The 17,508-nt window shown below is 56.1% G+C and overlaps 1 protein-coding gene and 1 long non-coding RNA gene across 2 annotated transcripts; both read right to left on the reverse strand.

The window, feature by feature from the left end:
- Positions 1 to 1,089: 1,089 nt before the first annotated feature.
- LOC114220400 (USP6 N-terminal-like protein) lies at positions 1,090 to 10,797 on the reverse strand. Its single transcript, XM_088017981.1, has 7 exons — positions 10,666 to 10,797; positions 10,235 to 10,306; positions 9,736 to 9,845; positions 6,994 to 7,087; positions 6,552 to 6,672; positions 1,597 to 1,774; positions 1,090 to 1,306 (listed from the first exon to the last, which is right to left on the reverse strand). The coding sequence occupies exons 1-7, from the start codon at positions 10,795 to 10,797 to the stop codon at positions 1,090 to 1,092; spliced, it is 924 nt and encodes a 307-aa protein (XP_087874107.1).
- Positions 10,798 to 12,127: 1,330 nt separating this feature from the next.
- On the reverse strand, positions 12,128 to 13,221 carry LOC114220401 (uncharacterized). Its single transcript, XR_015766595.1, has 3 exons — positions 13,146 to 13,221; positions 12,772 to 12,841; positions 12,128 to 12,156 (listed from the first exon to the last, which is right to left on the reverse strand). It is a non-coding gene; the product is annotated as an uncharacterized LOC114220401 (long non-coding RNA).
- Positions 13,222 to 17,508: the final 4,287 nt, after the last annotated feature.

Raw genomic sequence — 17,508 nt, forward strand, 5'->3', positions numbered from 1 at the left:
ATCTAGAGATCCCAAGAACGGCTTTAGCGCGCGCGGCAATCCTATATCTGGAAGGACCGGGCGCATCGCTCGGCGCTGTGATCAGCATGGTTTACAAACCTGGCTGGGTTTCAGGCCACAAGGAAAACAGTGTGGCTTTCACATCCTTGTCGGGGCATACGTTACGTTTTCTCACCGAGTTTTAAAAATGCTATAAATCCATGACAGAAGCAAGGGAAGATCCCTGAGGACAGGACGGTGGGATTCTGGCCACGAGGCTGATGCTGTCGTGGGGTCTTTCCCGGCTTTCCAGGGAGGGGGGTGGGGAGGCTGAGGGGGAAGGAGACTTGGAGGCGGGCCGTCTGGGGCACAGGAGGGATGCGCGGGGGGGGGGGGGGCGCGACAGAGGCAGAACCTTGGACAGAGGGAGGATGCAGGACATCTGTCGCCGCTCTGCATCCCATCCGTTCTCCGGGGATTTCCCGGGTCGGGGGGGGGGGGCGGACTGGAGACAGGAGTCATCCGCAGAGGGGGCAGTTGTGGCTCGGCGGCCCTGAGAGCACACGCAGGTGTGGTTGGTCAGAAGAGCACCTGTCCCCTAGCTTCGTGACAGGGCCGGCCCTGCAGCTGGGAGACCAGAGCCCTGAGCGTCCCACCGCCCCTCACGTCTCCATCTCACTCAGCAGGGCCCGCTGGAGGAGGGCCTTCAGGGACCCCGGGCACCGCCTCCTGCCGAGGTGTAAAGCCAGGAGGTGGAGGGCTGGGAGAGCCCTCATGGCCACACCGGACACGGGCAAGAGGAGGTCAAAGACCAGGGACAGGGATTCTTGCCATGGCAGGTGCATCGTGACCACGAAGGGCAGGCCCCAGAGGAAGATGGTGACGATGACCATGCGGATGGCCAGGTAGGTCCCGGCGGGGGAACACTGCTGGGGGCTCAGAAGCCCGGGGTCAGGCTGGACACACACATCACAAGGCACGGGAGGAATGCCTCCCGTGGGAATGGCACCAGTCCTTCCTGAAGCCTGTTGCACGTGGCGCCCTTCTCCAGGTAAGCACGGCCCTCAATCCCAGCGTGCAGACAGAGGGCCAGGGACCAGCTCTGGGCGCTCATGGCCGCCGAGGTACGCTGTGGGCGGCGGCGGCACCAGGAAGGGAAGTGGCCCCCAGGGAGCTCTCGGTGCTCACGGCGGCCAGGAGACAGAGGCCTGCCGTGTCGGGGAAGCGGGCGACCGCATCCAGCACCGTGGCCCCGTGTGATGCCCCCGGGGGATGCGGCCCCAGGGTTTTCTCCAGCAGGATGAGAGCTGAGCAGTCAAGGCCCAGGCTGTGGGCAGTGGCCAGGTGAAGGGAATAGGTTGTATCTTTTTTTTTTTTTTAAGATTTTATTTACTTATTTGACACAGAGAGAGACACAGCCAGAGAGGGAACACAAGCAGGGGGAGCAGCAGAGGGAGAAGCAGGCTTCCCGCCGAGCAGGGAGCCCGATGCGGGGCTCCATCCCAGGACCCCGGGATCATGACCCGAGCCGAAGGCAGACGCTTAACGACTGAGCCACCCAGGCGCCCTGAAGGGAGTAGGTGGTGTAGGGACGTGGGGGCAGACAAGCCAGGCCACCAGCCGTTGCCCACCACCCTGCAGAGCACCACGAGGGGGAGGACCACCTCCATGTACGGGGACCGCCAGCTCCCTGTCTCATCCGCGGCTCCGTGGACGCTGGTCTGGGCCTCACTGTGGGGATCCGGGTCCCAGGAGGAGGTGGGGCCGAGCTGGTCCATGCAGGGCCAGGCGCACCCTGAGAAAACAGAGGTTTGGTACCTTAGCAAGCCTGGCGCCTGCTGAGGGCCCCCCACTGGTTAGTCACCCTCGGGGAGCTCGGGGGCCTCTGCACCCCTGAAGGGGCCTCCTGGGGTCCCAAGGAAGACATGCACCTGAGCCCTGCACCAGAGCAGCCTCGACAGGCCTGGCTCAAAACTGTCTGTTGCGGGTCTTTGTTGGGTCTTGTGGGAGAGTGAGCCATTTGTCCCTGCTAGCCTGGTGCGTCTCACGTGTAATTCTGAACATCCCACGTCCTGGGAGCCCCTGCAGTCCCGGGACGCCAGCCGCCCTGCTTGCAACTGAGGAAAGGGCCCGTGTTTGCTCGGGGCTGGAGCGGGTGGTCTGAGCCAGGCTGAGGCTGCCCCAGTTGGTACCCCCGGGTGCGTAGCTGTCTGCTTGCTGCTTCAGTGTCCCCATCTGTCTAAAGCTTGTTGTTGTGGCTGAGCTGTGTCCCCAAACTCATGTTAGAGCCCCAACACCCAGCACCTCAGAGCGTCACCGTATCTGGAGCTGGGGCCTTTACAGAGGTGATCAAGGCAACACGGGGTCACCAGGGTGGCCCTGATCCCATGTGACCAGGGTCCTGATGAGAAGAGGGGATTCAGGACACAGACCTGCACGCAGGGACGACCCCGGGGAGAGGACCCAGGGAGGGCACGCCGTCCACACACGAGGAGCGAGGCCTCGGGCGTCAGCCTCTGGGGCCGGGGACAGGGACTGCCTGCCTTGGGAGCCCCGTCGGTGGGACTGTGTTAGGACAGCTGGAAAAGGTGGATACAGTAGTATAAGAACATAACAGATGAAGCCACCTGAAGTCTCAAGCAGTGAGAGCTTCCGGGTTCTGCAACCCTGAGCTGCAGGCATCTGGGGCACAGAAGCTTCTGGAACAACTTTTGTTCTGAGAGCTGATAAAAGCACGCGATACGCGTACAACTCTCCTACTGGCGATCCTGAGGTTTGCAGGCACATATCGATGCCCACTGGGGTTTCAGGAGAATTTGAGGGCCCAGCTCCAACTCGGCCCGGTGTTTGAGACTCTGCCCTCTCGCCAGGATCACGAAGCCCCCTCCGGTCAGTGGCTCCGCTTGTGGTGAAAGTGCCTGGGCCCGTCCCCGACTACTGGCCCCGTGCTGCCTGCTGTCGGCCCCTGAGGTCAGTGAGGAGCCCAGAGCAGACTCAGATGTCATCGGCTCACGCGATGCGGCTCAAGGCCTGCCCCCAGAAGTACCTGAGACCCAACAGGGGACTCACATTACTTGGGAAATGTGAGCGTAGGTCAGCGGAGCCAAGCCGCCGTCCCGGGGAGGTCCAGCCCAAGCCTGGGCTACAGTCCTTCCTGCCGTGAGCAGAGCTGCACTGTTTTGCAGTGATGTGGATGTTCTTGCAAATCCGAGACCCTTACGTGGGATTCCCCGAGGCCGGGGCGATTCTGTGGTGCTTTGCTGGGGCGGACCTTCTCAGCTCTGGTCGGCCTGCCGCGGGGCCCTTAGAGGAGGCGAGTAGAAGACATCGCTGTCTCTCCATTAATTTCCATAGGTCGCTCAATCAGTTATTGAATTAATTTCAAATAAGTCTCTCGAGGTCAACCAAGAGGCCTACTCGGGCATCAGAGCAAAGCCACTAAAAGGTCACCTTCATTCTTTACTCCCCGACGGCCCAAGGGCACCCTGGTGTCACCCCTATCGTTTGCCTTGGTGCCCTTCTCCCCAGGGGTGAGCGCAGTCCTCCTCCTGCAGGCTCGGGCACCCGCGGCCAGATTCGTCTCTTGTGGTTTATCGCTGAGTGGAGAGAGCTGGGGGGACATGCCCTGCAGGCAGTCGGATCCCCAAGAGAAGGGGGCAGAAGGCCCCACACACCCGCGCCCAGACCCTTCTCCGAATGCACCACGCGGCCAGTCACTGTGGCTGACGCTCGCCGGGGGAGCCCCTCTAAACGAGAACGGGGGCGCAGGAAATGTATCAGTGTTTTGAACGTAAAGCCTCTCTGTCTAACTTGATGGAGATTTGCCTAATGTCTGTGGCAGTTCAGAACCCATTTACTCATAAAACTTACCAAGATTCATCTTTAAAAAAATACTTCTGCCATCTCCATGTTGGTGGCTTTGTGCGGAAGCCCGTGGTGTGTGGGAAGATGGACGATGGCTATGAGGGAGGGGGGGTCCTGGGAGCTGGAGAAGAGTCCATATCAAGCATTTACAGAAGGGCCAGCCCCACGTAACGACCCCGAATCCATGCACACACAGCATAGGTGCTGATCTCAGGAGTTAGCCTTCTGTGGAGCCCAGCTGAATGACCGTGTGCGGTCGTCTGCTCTGGGAACGTGAACCACCACGGACGGGGCTCCCACAGCAGATGCTCCCTGTCCCCCGGGCCCGGAGGCCGAAGCCCGGGATGCAGGCACGGGCAGGGCGGGGCCCTCCCGACGCCTCTCTCCTCGTGTGTGGATGGCTGTGCTCAGGTCCTCACGGGGCTGTCCCTCTGAGCGCACACACCCCTGGTGTCCCTTTGTCTTCTCAGAAGGACACTAGTCAGATTGAATTAGAACCCCACTCTTTGACCTCATTTCCCCTTCATACTTCTTTAAAGGTCTTTTTAAAATATATATATTTTATTTTATTTAAAGTCAATTAACATATAGTGTATTATTAGTTTCAGAGGTAGAGTTCAGTGACTCATCACTTGCATGTAACACCCAGTGCTCATGACATCACGTGCCCTCCTTAATGCCCAACACCCTGTTACCCCAGCCCCCCAGCCGCCTCCCCTCCAGCAGCCCTCTGTTTGTTTCCTAGAGTTAAGAGTCTCTTATGGTTTGTCTCCCTCTCTGATTTCGTTTTATCTTGCCATCCCTTCCCCTACGATTCTCTGCCTTGTTTCTTAAATTCCACATATCAGTGAGATCATATGATAATTGTCTTTCTCTGATTGACATTTCACTTAGCATAATATCCTCTAGTTCCATTCATGTCCTTGCAAATGGTAAGATTTCATTATTCTGATGGCTGAGTCATATTCCGTTGTATATATGAACCACATCTTCTTTATCCATCATCTGTCGAAGGACATCTGGGCTCTTTCCATAGTTTGGTGATTGTGGACACTGCTGCTATAAACATTGGGATGCTGGTGCCCCTTCAGATCACTAGGTTTATATCTTTGCGGTAAATACCTAGTCGTGCAATTCCTCGGTCATAGGGTAGCTCTATTTTCAAATCCTGAGGAATCATTTTCCAGAGTGGCTGCACCAGCTTGCATTCCCAAAAACAGTGTAGGAGGGTTCCCCTTTTCTGCATCCTGGCCAACATCCGTTGCTTCCTGACTTGTTCATTTTAGCCATTCTGACCAGTGTCAGGTGGTATTCATTGACGTTTTGATTTGTATTTCCCTGAGGTGGAGTGTGTTGAGCACTTTTTCATGTGTCTGTTGGCCATTACGATGTCTTCTTTGGAGAGATGCCTGTTCATGCCTTCTGCCCATTTCTTGACTGGAGTTTTTGGGAGGGCAGTTGAGTTTAATAAGTTTTTTATAGAGTTTGGATCCTAGCCCTTTATCTTATAAGACATTTGCAAATATCTTCCCCCATTCAGGAGGTTGTCTTTGGCTTTGTCGACCATTTCCTTTGCTGTGCAAAAGCTTTTTATCTTGATGAAGTCCCAATAGTTCATTTTTGCCTTTGTTTCCCTTGTCTTTGGAGATGTGTCTAGAAAGGAATTGCTGCGGCTGAGGTCAAAGAGGTTGCTGCCTGTGTTCTCCTCTAGGATTTTGATGGATTCTTGTCTCACATTAATGGTCTTTCATCCATTTGGAGTCTATTTTTGTGTGTGGTGTAAGGAAATGGTCCAGTGTCATTCTTCAGCATGTGACTGTCCAATTTTCCCAACACCACCATTGTTAAAGAGACCATCTTTTTTCCATTGGATATTCTTTCCTGTTCTGTTGAAGATTAGTTGACCCTAGAGTTGAGGGTCCATTTCTGGATTCTCTATTCTGTTCCATTGATCTATGTGTCTGTCTTTCTACCAGTACCATACTGTCTTGTTGATTACAGCTTTGTAATAGAGCTTGAGTCTGGGATTGGGATTGGGATGCCACCGGCTTTGCTGTTGTCAACATTCCTCTGGCTATTCGGGGCCTTTTCTGGTTCCGTACAAATTTTAGGATTATTTGATCCATTTCTGTGAGAAAAGGTGATGGTATTTTGATAGGGGTTGCATTTTATGTGTAGACTGCTCTGGGTGGCATAGGCATTTTCACAATATTTGTTCTTCCAATCCTTGAGCATGGAATGTTTTTCCATTTCTTTGTGTCTCCCTCAATTTCTTTCATGAGTGTTCTGTAGTTTTCAGAGTCCAGATCCTTTATATCTTTGGTTAGGTTTATTCCTAGGTATCTTAGGGTTTCTGGTGTGATTGTAAATGGGATCGACTCCTTAATTGCTCTTTCTACTGTCTCATGGTTGATGTACAGTGATTCAACTGATTTCTGTGCATTGATTTTGTATCCTGCCACTTGGCTGAATCCCTGGATGAGTCCTAGCAATTTTGGGTTGGAGTCTGTGGAGTTTTCCCACATAGAATATCACATCATCTGCGAAGAATGAGAGTTTGACTTCTTTGCCGATTCAGATGACTTATATTTTTTTGTTGTCTGATTGCTGAGACTAAGACTTCCAGTACTATGTGGAACTGCAGTGGTGAGAGTGGACATCCCTGCCACGTTCCTGACCTCCCATCCAGGCGCCCTGCCAGCCCCTACTGTGCACGGCGTGCCTCTCCGTGGTCATCAGCTTAGCCAGCGCCCAGAATGCATCCTCTTCGGACAGGGACATCAACAGGACCCCCACAATCTGGCTCATGCCCTGGCAGTAGCCCACCTCCTGCAAGAGCCAACTCCGATGGAACGTGGCCACCTCAACGTGGTGGAGGTCAGGGTAACGGGAACCTGCCTCCCTGCTCAGGTTCTGATTCCCATTTCGGTCCCTTCAGGATCGATCCCCAAGTTTTAGGGCAACAGCGGTGCTCGCTAGACTACCTGGCAGCCCCAGCGCTCCGGGACTCAGGGGCCGTTCCTCAACCCGGTGAGGTCTGCACCCCAGCCCTGGCCTCAGTCCTAGAGTCGAGAGCCCCTCCCTCGTGCCCCTGAGACAATGGGAGCTGGAGTCCTCACTGTGTCCTGGTTGTTCAGGAATCCTCAGGACGAAGGGCACCCGCGGGGCAGCAGGCCTGGCGGCGGGGAGACCCACAGGGTTGTAGATGGAATACGCCGAGAGCACATGGGACAGGGCTTGCTGCGTAGGAAAGGGAGAGCAGGGTGGGTTGCTCCTGTCTGAGCAACCCGCACAGTGAGGCCGGCCAGGTGCAGAACGCAGCCCCATGGACCTGGGTCTTCAGCGCACCTCGGTGGCTGACGTGTCTACGGGGTCCGGTCTCCACACAATGACCGGCAGCTAGCTCAGACATACCGTGGGATGGAGTTTATTTTCATTCTGCTGTTTGCCGTTTGCCTCCATGAAAACGCCCACTGTGGGTTGGGCAGCTCCTGGGTTTTTGCTGAGCCCCCAGCTCACCCCTCCAGCCCTGGGGCTGTCGCCCCACCCTGAACGGCCCCTTGGTGGCCAGGCGCTCCCCCTGCCCTGCTCACCGCAGCCCCCGAGGCCTCTCCCCGCCGTGGTCTGGCCTGTTCCTGGTGCCGTGAGTGCAACCACACGATCTGGCTTCCTTCCCCGAGCCAAGCGCAGCCCAGGTGCTTCCATGGCATCGAGCGCGTCCGTAGCGTGGTCCTGTGTGTCCCTGATGTAGTCCCCGTTTTGGATTGCCAGTGTCTGTTCACCTAAGAGCAGCTTGGGTGCTTCCAGGTTGAGTCGTCATGCATAAAGCACAGAACCTTCACACAGGTTTTACTTGGATAAAAGATTTCGAACCAGTTGGGTTGATAACTGTGAGCACTTTGGGGCATATGGTGAGGCTCTGTTCAGCTTTATAAGAAGCCGCCAGCCTGCCTTCCAGCGTGGCTGCATGACGCTGCACCCCAGCTCCCCCTGCCCCCAGCCTTCGTGACAGGGGCGTGTGGCGGGCGCTGGTGTCCCGCGGTGGTACGAAGGCTCAGCTCTGTCCCCACACACACCCTGGATGAATGCACATTGCGCGCGCGTGTGTGTGTGTGTGTGTGCGCGCGCGTGTGCACATCTTCTTTGCTCAAGTGTCTGTTCAGGTCTTGTGTCCACTGTGTGCTGGGTCATGTGTTCGATCACAGAGCTGCTTGTTCTCGGTCTGCAAGGGCCCCGCAGTAGATGCGCCATTCCAAGTATCTCTCCCGCTCTGTAGCTTTCCTCCCTGCTCTCTGAATGCTGTCTTTGCAGAGGGCACGTTTGTCATTGAGATAAACTCCAGCTTGTCCACGATTCCTCTCTTGCCCTTTTCTCTCCGCTGCAAGCCTCCCCCTCCATGTCCACGGCCCGACCCTCCTCTGGCTTCTGGTTTTCCAATGCCCGGAATGCGTTACCACCACCCTGTAACGCGGTAAGGGTTGAACCTGGAACCCCACATGGGAATGTCGCTGCGCCCGAGTGCACAGAAGGCGCAGGCTGCTTTCGAGGTCGGGGGCAGATCGGCTAAAGTGGAGAATATTTACCGAGAGGCCATTATAGAAACCTCACGATCCTGTGCCCAGGTGTGTCGCCGGGCAGGGCCCGCCCTCACATTGGGGCCCTTCTGTGTGAGGCACGCAGCGCAGTGGTCACAGGGGGATGGATGTTTGGGGTGGTGCCTGGGGGCCTCAGGCTGCTGGAGGCTGGCTCGCCCTGGACCAGGCGTCACAGGTCAGCCGTGACGCGGCCGCCCTCTGAGGGCCAAGGCCGACGCAGGGGCCACCCAGGTTCCGGGGTACAAGGCACCCCCTTCCATGGAGGAATGTCGACGTCTCCTCATGAGACGGGTTGGGGACGGTCCCCCGGAAGGCTCAGTCCACGCCTGCCTGGCGGCTCCTCGGCGCCGGCCTTCCCGGCCTCCAGCTCGGCCTCCCCGGGGCCCCGGGCTGTGAAGCACACCGCCAGCCGCTGGCCGCACAGACAGAGCTCCTCCCATGGCGATCTGGCTGCACCCCACCGGTCCGGGCGCATACTGCATTCCCGCCCCTCCCGCTAGGCCCCCACATCGTCAGGGTCTCCCCCACACCCGGCGGCTCAACACCAAACCCGGGCTCCTGAGGAGGACGGACCATCCAGAGACCCCGACGGGGGCCGGGGAGGCGCCAACACCGTCCGCACACTAAGGGGGGGCTGCACTAAATCCTTGCAGGCTGGAGCCGGTGTGGGGGGCACACATCCATCGGGGACCCCCGTTTTCTAAGGTGCATACTGAGATGCAGTGTCGACCTGAGGTCTGGGCTTTGCTGGGACACACTTGCTGCTGGGGTGGCGTGTGGTGAGCACAGGAGCCGGGCTGGACTGGGGACGGCATCTGGGGGTTCATCATACCACTGATCTGTACAGTGTCAATTATCTACCATCAAATGCACATACATGCAGAAAAACACCAAGAGTGGCTGTCCCTTTGAGCCGGGCGACCCTCATCGGTCCATGTGTGTCGTTGTCCAGCCGAGTCTGTGCTGCCTGGCCCCCGGCCCCGCAGCGCCCCCCCCCCCCACGGCCCCCGCCCTCTGTCGCCGGCTCCTCACTAGCAGCTCCACGCCAACCTTGGGGGTTCCGCTCACACAGGGACGCCGCGGGGCCCCGTCCCGGCGCCTGCCCCGTTGCCGCAGACCCGGGGAGGGGGCCGCTGGGTCATCCCAAGCACGTTTCCCTACGGCCGGGTTGTGTTTGCTGCCAACGTGCCCCCTCTCCTCAGAGAGCCCGCACTGCCCACCCAGAAGCTCCCTGGGCCACCTCTGACCCCCGGACTGACCCCTGGGGCCCTGGACCCTGCTTGTCCCGCAGCCTCACCTGACCCCATAGCGGTCCCGGAACATGACGTGGTTCTGGAAGGTCCGGTTCACGTCCAGGTCAATTTGCCTGATGTCTCTGGAGAAGAGCTGGGCCTGCTCCTTCACCTTCTGTGGGCAGAACCGGGAAGGAGGGGCCAGCTTCAGGACACGGGACCCTAACTGTCCCCAGCTGCCCTCCGAAGAGGGAGCGCTGCTAGCCACCCCATGAGTGTGTCCCGCAGAAACCGCCTTCCTCCCTTGTCTCTGAGGCCAGGGCCCCGCACACGGGCCCACCGATGCCCGTGATGCCCGCGTCAGGCCTGGAGCTCAGCAGCCCTGGGCGTGGAGGGGACTCTCGATGGTCAGCCCGACGCTCCTCCCCTCCCCCCGCACAGGGGCCTGTCCTCCAGGACTGAGACCAGCCTGGGGCCTGAGCTCGCCTCTCCCCACGGGTTCCCCCAAGCTCCCGCCAAGGCCTCATCCAAGGGCCATGGCCTGCTGGGGGTGGAAGGGCTTACCTCGTAGACCCCTCGCTTGGTGGACTTCACCTTTTCAGTATCGAGCAGGAGGGCCCACAGCTGACCGCGCACCTGTGGAGGGACCCCCTATAAGCCGACGCTGCATCTCCAGGACAGAAGGCGGCGCTGCTGAGCCAGGCCAGGGACGGCTCCGCGGGTCCCCGGAGCACGAGGCCTCTAGAAGGTTCTGGCCTTGGCTCCATGGCGTCTCCAGAGCGGCTGGGTCTCCCACAAGGAGGAGGGGGCGGTGACCCTGACCTGCCGGCCCCTCTGGTGTCCTCCTTGGGCCTGGGGAGACTTGGGCTCGGTCAGCAGACTCTCCCCAGGCAGGGGGACTCTCGTGGGGTCGGGGGGAGGCTGAGGGCCGTACCCCCCCTCCGTCGGGACACAGTGCCGTCTGCGGGCACGCAGCGCCCCACCTCCTCGCTGACCTGGTAGTGCTCCCAGCTCCGCAGCATCTTCTCCCAGTTGTCGGCTCTCCGGGTCTCCTGGAGAAGTTGCTGGAACAAGACAAGGGGGCAGCTGATGAGCCGCCCGCTGTGTAGACGGCGCCCAGGCAGCATCCAGGGGCCTTCATGTGAACAGACTCAGAGAGCCCGAGGGGCATGGGCCGCTCCCGCTGACTGTGGCTCTGGGGATCAGGCGCGGCCCTGGCCACGCGTCAGGTGCTGGGACGGGGGATTTGGTGAAACAGCCCTTGGGACCGCTTTGGGGACCGGGTCTGCTGTCCTCTGGCCCCATGCCCACCCAGCATGTCCTGCCCGAGCCCCAGGACAGGCTCGTACCTTTGCCTCGTGGGGGCTGGGGCTGGGCATCTCCTTCTCCCTGGAAGGCAAGAGAAGCAGAGCCTGAGGACCGGGCCTCCGGCCCCATAGCCCAAGGCTCAGCCCAGGAGCCCCGGGGCGGGGGGGAGCTGACCCCAGGAAGGACAGGGGCTGCCAGGTGCCTGGGCTCAGCGGGGCAGCGTCCTGCCTGGGGGTGTGAGAAGGGCTGTTGCCGGCAGGTGGGCCGGGTGGGGGCATCCCAGCAGCCCCCACGAGGTGCCCTGCCCCGTCCTGGGATGGGCCAGCCTGAGACCTGTACGGTGCAGCCGGTGCCCCCTGGGCCCGTCCGCCTGAGGACCCCACATCTTCACAGGGCCTGCTGCTCAGCGTCCAGCCTGCCTCTCCCTCACCCTGGCCATCACCCCTGCTGTCCCCTGCCGCCACCCCTCTTGTCGGTCACTTCAGTTCTTCTCGCCCATTTCTGCCTCCTTCCCTGGTCCCACGGCCACTGTGCTGTGCCCCTCCCTCATTCCCACCACAGGGCAGCTTCCTCCTCCTCTTCCCTCCTCCTGCCCAGGCTGGCCGGCCCCTCCCTCTGCTGCGCACCCTCCCTCCCTGACCTGGCCTTGTCCCTGGCATCTTCCTGCCATCCTGTGGAAGACTCCAGGAGCTGTGGTGGCCCTGGCCGGGCGGTATCACCCAGGAGCACCCCTCCGCCCTCGCCCCAGACCAGACCGCCCTCCTACAGAAAAGACGCCACCGTCCCAGAGCCCCTCACCCTCTGGAGCCCCTGCTGAACTGACTGGACCCACCGTCTGAATGCAGGAGGCAGACACGGGGCCTCCCCGAAGTAGGCATGGTGGCCACTCCTCCAAGGCCCAGCTCCATTCCTGTCCACTTCTTGGGTTTGCCTCCTGGGTCTCTCAACTCCAGCCCAGGCCAGACTCTAGCCCTCAGAGGGCTCCAGGGGTCGAAGCCCTGAGCTGGGGAGCTGGGTCCTGCCTCCAGAGAGGCATTCCTGCAAATGCAATCCCCCCACCGAGATGGAGGAAGGAGGGCCCAGGTGACTCACTGCCGAAAGCCATGATGGTCCGTGAGCCTGCACCGCGAGAGCTCAGCATCTTCCCATGGGTCCCGTGGAGACCCTGCTGGGCGTGCCTGAAACAGAGGGGGCCGTGGTGGGGGTCCTGTCAGAGCCAGGGGCATGGGGGTAAGGAGGGAACAGACAGCTCCTCTCTCCCCTGCATCCTCAGGGAGCCCAGGACCCACTGAAAATGGCCCAGCAGGAGAGGCAGGACCTGTCTGCCCCACGGGAGCAGCCTGACAGCCCCACCGGCTTCTCCCAGCGATGATCCCCGCCCGGCTTGCCCCGCTCCTACGGGCAACAATACCCACCTGGGTCTCCTCTGCTGGACTCTGGCTCTGATCCCCGCCTGGGACATAACTGCTCTTGCTGCTGAGGATTCCCTTTGGGTCAGAGCCGTTCCGGCCTGCCTATGAGCCCCGCCTGGGCCTCCCATGCACCTGCTGCCTATGAGCCCCGCCTGGGCCTCATCGGCTACCGACGACCTGGATCCCCGATGGACCCTCGCCTGTTACTTATGCCTCCCTCCCCCAGATCTCACTTGTTCCTGACGACTCTGGGCCTTGTCTGGGCTGAACGGGCCCATCCTTGGCTCTGGGCCCACCTGGGCCTCCCCTGTGCCTGCAGGCTCTGGGCCCCACCCCTGCAGTGGGTGCTCCTAGTGTCGATGGTCCCTCTCTGGGCCTCACCTGAGTGTATTTGGCTATGATGTTGGCCCGTTCCAAGACCAGCAGGGTCTCTAGGTCCTCTTTCATGGTGCTGTAAACCAAAAACATCCAAATAGGACCCTACATGAAAACCTCCAGAGAACAAAGGGGTCTGCTCTCTCGGGGCCGATCCCCACTCTGTCTGAGCCGAGAGTGGAGGAAACCCTCTAGCTCTAGGGGGGCACACTTGCTGAGCTGGCGGATCACACGCGGGCTCCCACTCTGTGGCACTCCCACCTCCAGACTCCCTTCCCAGCCACTGTCCTTGGACATGATTCACACCGAGATGACAGGGTCTCTGCACCCCGTTACCAGGAGCACACGGGGGGTCTGGGAGGCTCCGGTAAACTGCTGACCTGATGCTTGGTGTGGGGTCCCCCAGCCCGGGGCTGGCAGCGCGAGGCTGGCTGGAACGGCCGGCCAGCGAGTGTTCCTGCGGGCTTGGGGGGGTCAGAGGTGTCTCTGAGATCCCACAGGCACAGGCGACAATAGGCAAAAAGCAATGAGCTGGACGTCATCCACATGAACAACTTTGCAGCAAGGGTAAGAACAAACTCCCTCCCTGGATGCCAGGATGGTGAATGGCCGAGGAGGGGTGTGGGGGAGAGCAGGAGGGGCTTCGTGGTCCCTGTTGGGGAGGGGCATGCTGGCTCCTGGCCCAGGAGGCCAGGACCCGGGCAGCAGGGGGGCAGCTCTCCCCCACGGAGCTGTGGAAGGGCTGCACGTGCCGGCTCACGGTCAGCGCCCGGGGGTCCTTGGCCACTGCCTAGGAGGCCACGCCGCCCCCCCCAGAGCCCGAGCCCCCATAGCGGCCCGAAGGGAGCGGGGAGCAGCGCACACTCACCTGTGACCTGTCGCTGTGGGAGCCGCACCTCCTGTCTACACGGGGGTCGTGGGGCGAGCGGTCCATGTGAGGCTGAGCCAGAGCCAGAGAGTGCGAGTGCATCCAACTGCCTGTGGACACAGAGCCGAGGGGGCGCCAGGCAGCGGCGGAACCCCAGGGTGCCACCGTTCCATCCAGTGGGGTCCCGCGTCGTCAGTGCACGTCAGTGGGGTCCGTCAGCACTAGCCCTTCCCCCTGAAGGTCACGCTCCCGGGGAGGGTCCTGGCACCACGCACGGTGGGAAGGGGAGCCCTGGCTCCATCCCACCTTCCTTAGCTCCCATGCTCAGGTCCCCCAGGCACCCCGCCCTTCTAGGCAGACTGTGTGTCACAAATGCCCTCCCACCCCCAAGGGTTCACAGCATGCGTGGTCCACGTCAGAACATTTGAGGGGCTCCTGGGTGGCTGAGTCAGTTGCGTGTCTGACTCTTGATTTTCGCTCAGGTGACGATCTTAAGGGTGGAGAGATCGACCCTGTGCTGGGCCCTGGGCTCAGCTGGGAGTCTGCTTGAGAGTCTCTCTCTCTCTGCCCCTTCCTCCGCTCGAGCTCTTTCTCTGTCAAATAGCTAAAGAAATTTCTTTAAAAATTAACATTGAAGAGCATTTGAGAAATCTTTATCATCTCTGCAGAGGTGCCTTCATATTTGGAACGGCTGTCTAATTGACTATGGATTCACTGTGATTTCTATTAGACACCCCTCTTCTTTAATTTTTACTGAAGTCTTGTCAACACACAATGTTACATTGGTTTCAGGAGTACAACTTAGTGACTGGACAAGTCTGTGCATTACTCAGCGCTCTCCAGGAGAGGTGTACTCACCATCTATCCCTGTACAAAGTTATTACAACATTATTGACTCTATTCCCTTGCTTACTTTCTAAATTTCTGTGACTTATTTATTTTAGAACTGGAGGTTTAGAGCTCTTAATATTCTTCATCTCTATTGCCCACCCCCATCGCTCCCCCCTGCTAGCAAATCAACCAAGGACGTACCTCACGTTGATGAGAGAAAGGTCAAAAACCGTAAGATCATCTCAATAGAAGCACAAAAAGCACTTGACAAAGCACAGCATCCTTTCTTGATGAAAACTCTTCACAGTGTGGGAATAGAGAGTCCATCCCTCAATATCATAAAAGCCATCTGTGAACAGCCCACAGCGAATACCATTCTCAATGGGGGAAAACTGAGAGCTTTTCCCCTAAGGTCAGGAACGTGGCAGGGATGTCCACTCTCACCACTGCAGTTCAACATAGTACTGGAAGTCCTAGTCTCAGCGATCAGACAACAAAAAGAAATCAAAGGCATCCGAATCGGCAAAGAAGTCAAACTCTCATTCTTCGCAGATGTTGTGATCCTCTAATGTGGACCCTGAATAGCTTTGCTTTTCTTTTTCAACATTCCTCTGGCTATTCAGGGTCTTTTCTGGTTCCATACAAATTTTAGGATTGTTTGTTCCAGCTCTGCAAAATATGTTGATGGTATTTTGATGGGGATGGCATTGAATGTGCAGATTCCTCTGGGTGGCATAGGCATTTTCACAATATTTGTTCTTCCACTCCACGACCATGGAATGTTTTTCCATTTCTTTGTGTCTTCCTCAATTTCTCTCATAAGTGTTCTAGAGTTTTCAGAGTACAGATCTTTTACCTCTTCGGTTAGGTTTTATTCCTAGGTATCTTAGGGTTTTTGGTGCAATTGTAAATGGGATTGACTCCTTAATTTCTCTTATTCTGTCCCCTTGTTAGAGTAGAGAAAGCAACTGATTTCTGTAAATCGATTGTATATCCTGCCACTTTGTTATATTCCTGGATGAGTTCTAGCAATTTTGGAGGGGAGTCTTATAGGTTTTCCACATAAAGTATGATGTCATCTGTGACGAGTGAAAAGTTGACTTCTTCTTTGCTGATTTGGATGCCTTTAATTTCTTTTTGTTGTCTGATCGCTGAGACTAGGACCTCCAGTACTATGTTGAACAACAGTGGTGAGAGTGGACATCCCTGTTGTGCTCCTCATATTAGGCGAAAAGCTCTGAGGTTTTCACTGTTGAGAATGATGTTTGCTATAGGCTTTTTGTAGATGACTTTTAGGATATTGAGGTATGTACCCTATATTCCTACTCTGCAGAGAGTTTTCATCAAGAAAGGATACTGTACTTTGTTCAATGCTTTTTCTGCATCTCTTGGGAGGATCCTAGGATCTTGTCCTTTCTTTCATTAATGTGATGTATCTCATTGATTGATTTGTGGATCTTGAACCAACTTTGCAGCCCAGGAATAAATCCCACTTGGTCATGGTGAATAATCCTTTTAATGGGTTCTTGGATCCAATGGCTAGTATCTTGGTGATAATTTTTGCGTCCATGTTCATCAGGGATATTGGTGTGTAATTCTTTTTGGTAGGGTCTTTGTCTGGTTTTAGGATCAAGGTAATGCTGGCCTCCTAGAATGATTTTGGGAGCTTTCCTTCCATTTCTATTTTTTGGAACATCTTCAGAAGAATAGGTATTCATTCTTCTTTAAATGTTTGGTAGAATTCCAGTGGGAGGCCATCTGGTCCTCGACTCTTGTTTGTTGAGACATTTTTAATTATTGCTTCAATTTCTTTGCTGGTTATGGGTCTGTTTGGGATTTCTATTCTTCCTGTTTCAGTTTTGGTAGTTTCTATGCATCCATTTCTTCCAGATTGCCTAATTTATTGGCATATTATTTGCTCATAATATGTTCTTCGAGTTGTTTGTATTTCTTCGGTAGAGGTTATGCTCTCTCCTCTTTCATTTATGATTTTATTGACTTGGGTCCTTTCTCTCTTCTTTTTGATATGTCTAGCTAGGGGCTGATTGATTTGTTAATTCTTTCAGAGAACTAGCTCCTAGTTTTGTTGACCTGTTGTACTGTTCTTTTGGTTTCTAGTTCATTGATTTCTGCTCTAATCTTTTTCCTATCTCTTCCCCGACTGGATTTAGGCTTTGTTTGCTGTTCTTTCTCCAGCTCAGTTAGGTGGAAGGTTAGGTTGTGTATTTGAGACTTTTCTTATTTCTTCAGAAAGGCTTGTATTGCTATATACTTCCCTCTTAGGACTGCCTTTGCTGCATCCCAGGGGTTTTGAAGAGTTCTGTTTTCACTTGTATCCATTAATTTTTTTCATGTTTCTTTCATTTCCTCGTGGACCCATTCATTCTTTATCAGGATGCTCTTTAACTTCCATCTATTTGTGTTCCTTCCAAATTTTGTCTTGTGATTGAGTTCAAATTTCAAAGCATTGTGGCCTGAAAAGATGCAGGGAATAATCCCAGACTTTTGGTAATGGTCGAGACCTGATTTGTGATCCAGCGTGTGATCTATGCTGGAGAATGTTCCATGTGCACTGGAGAAGAATGTGTATTCTGTTGCTTTAGGGTGGAATGCTCTGGCTATATCTGTGAAGTCCATCTGGTTCAGTGTTTTGTTCAAAGCCCTTGTTTCCTTGTTGATCTTCTGCTTAGATGATCTCTCCATTGCTCTGAATGGGGTGTTAAATCTCCTAGTATTATTGTATTATTATCAAATTCTTTCTTTAATTTTGTTATTAATTGGTTTACATAATGGCTGTTTCCAAGTTGGGGGCATATATATTTACAATTGTTAGATTTTCTTGTTTGATAGACCCTTTAACTATGATATAGTATCCTTCATCATCTTTTATTAAAGTGTTTGGTTTAAAATCTAATTTTTCTGATATTAGTATTGCTACTCCAGCTTTCTTTTGATGTCCATTCACATGATAAATTGTTCTCCACCCCCTCACTTTCAATCTGCTTGTGTCTTTGGGTTAAAATGAGTCTCTTGTAGACAGCATA

The sequence above is a fragment of the Eumetopias jubatus genome, unplaced genomic scaffold (assembly GCF_037043125.1).
Source record: "Eumetopias jubatus isolate StellerSeaLion01/CBP00866 unplaced genomic scaffold, mEumJub1_p1.0 scaffold_13, whole genome shotgun sequence".
Classification (NCBI taxonomy): Eukaryota; Metazoa; Chordata; class Mammalia; order Carnivora; family Otariidae; genus Eumetopias; species Eumetopias jubatus.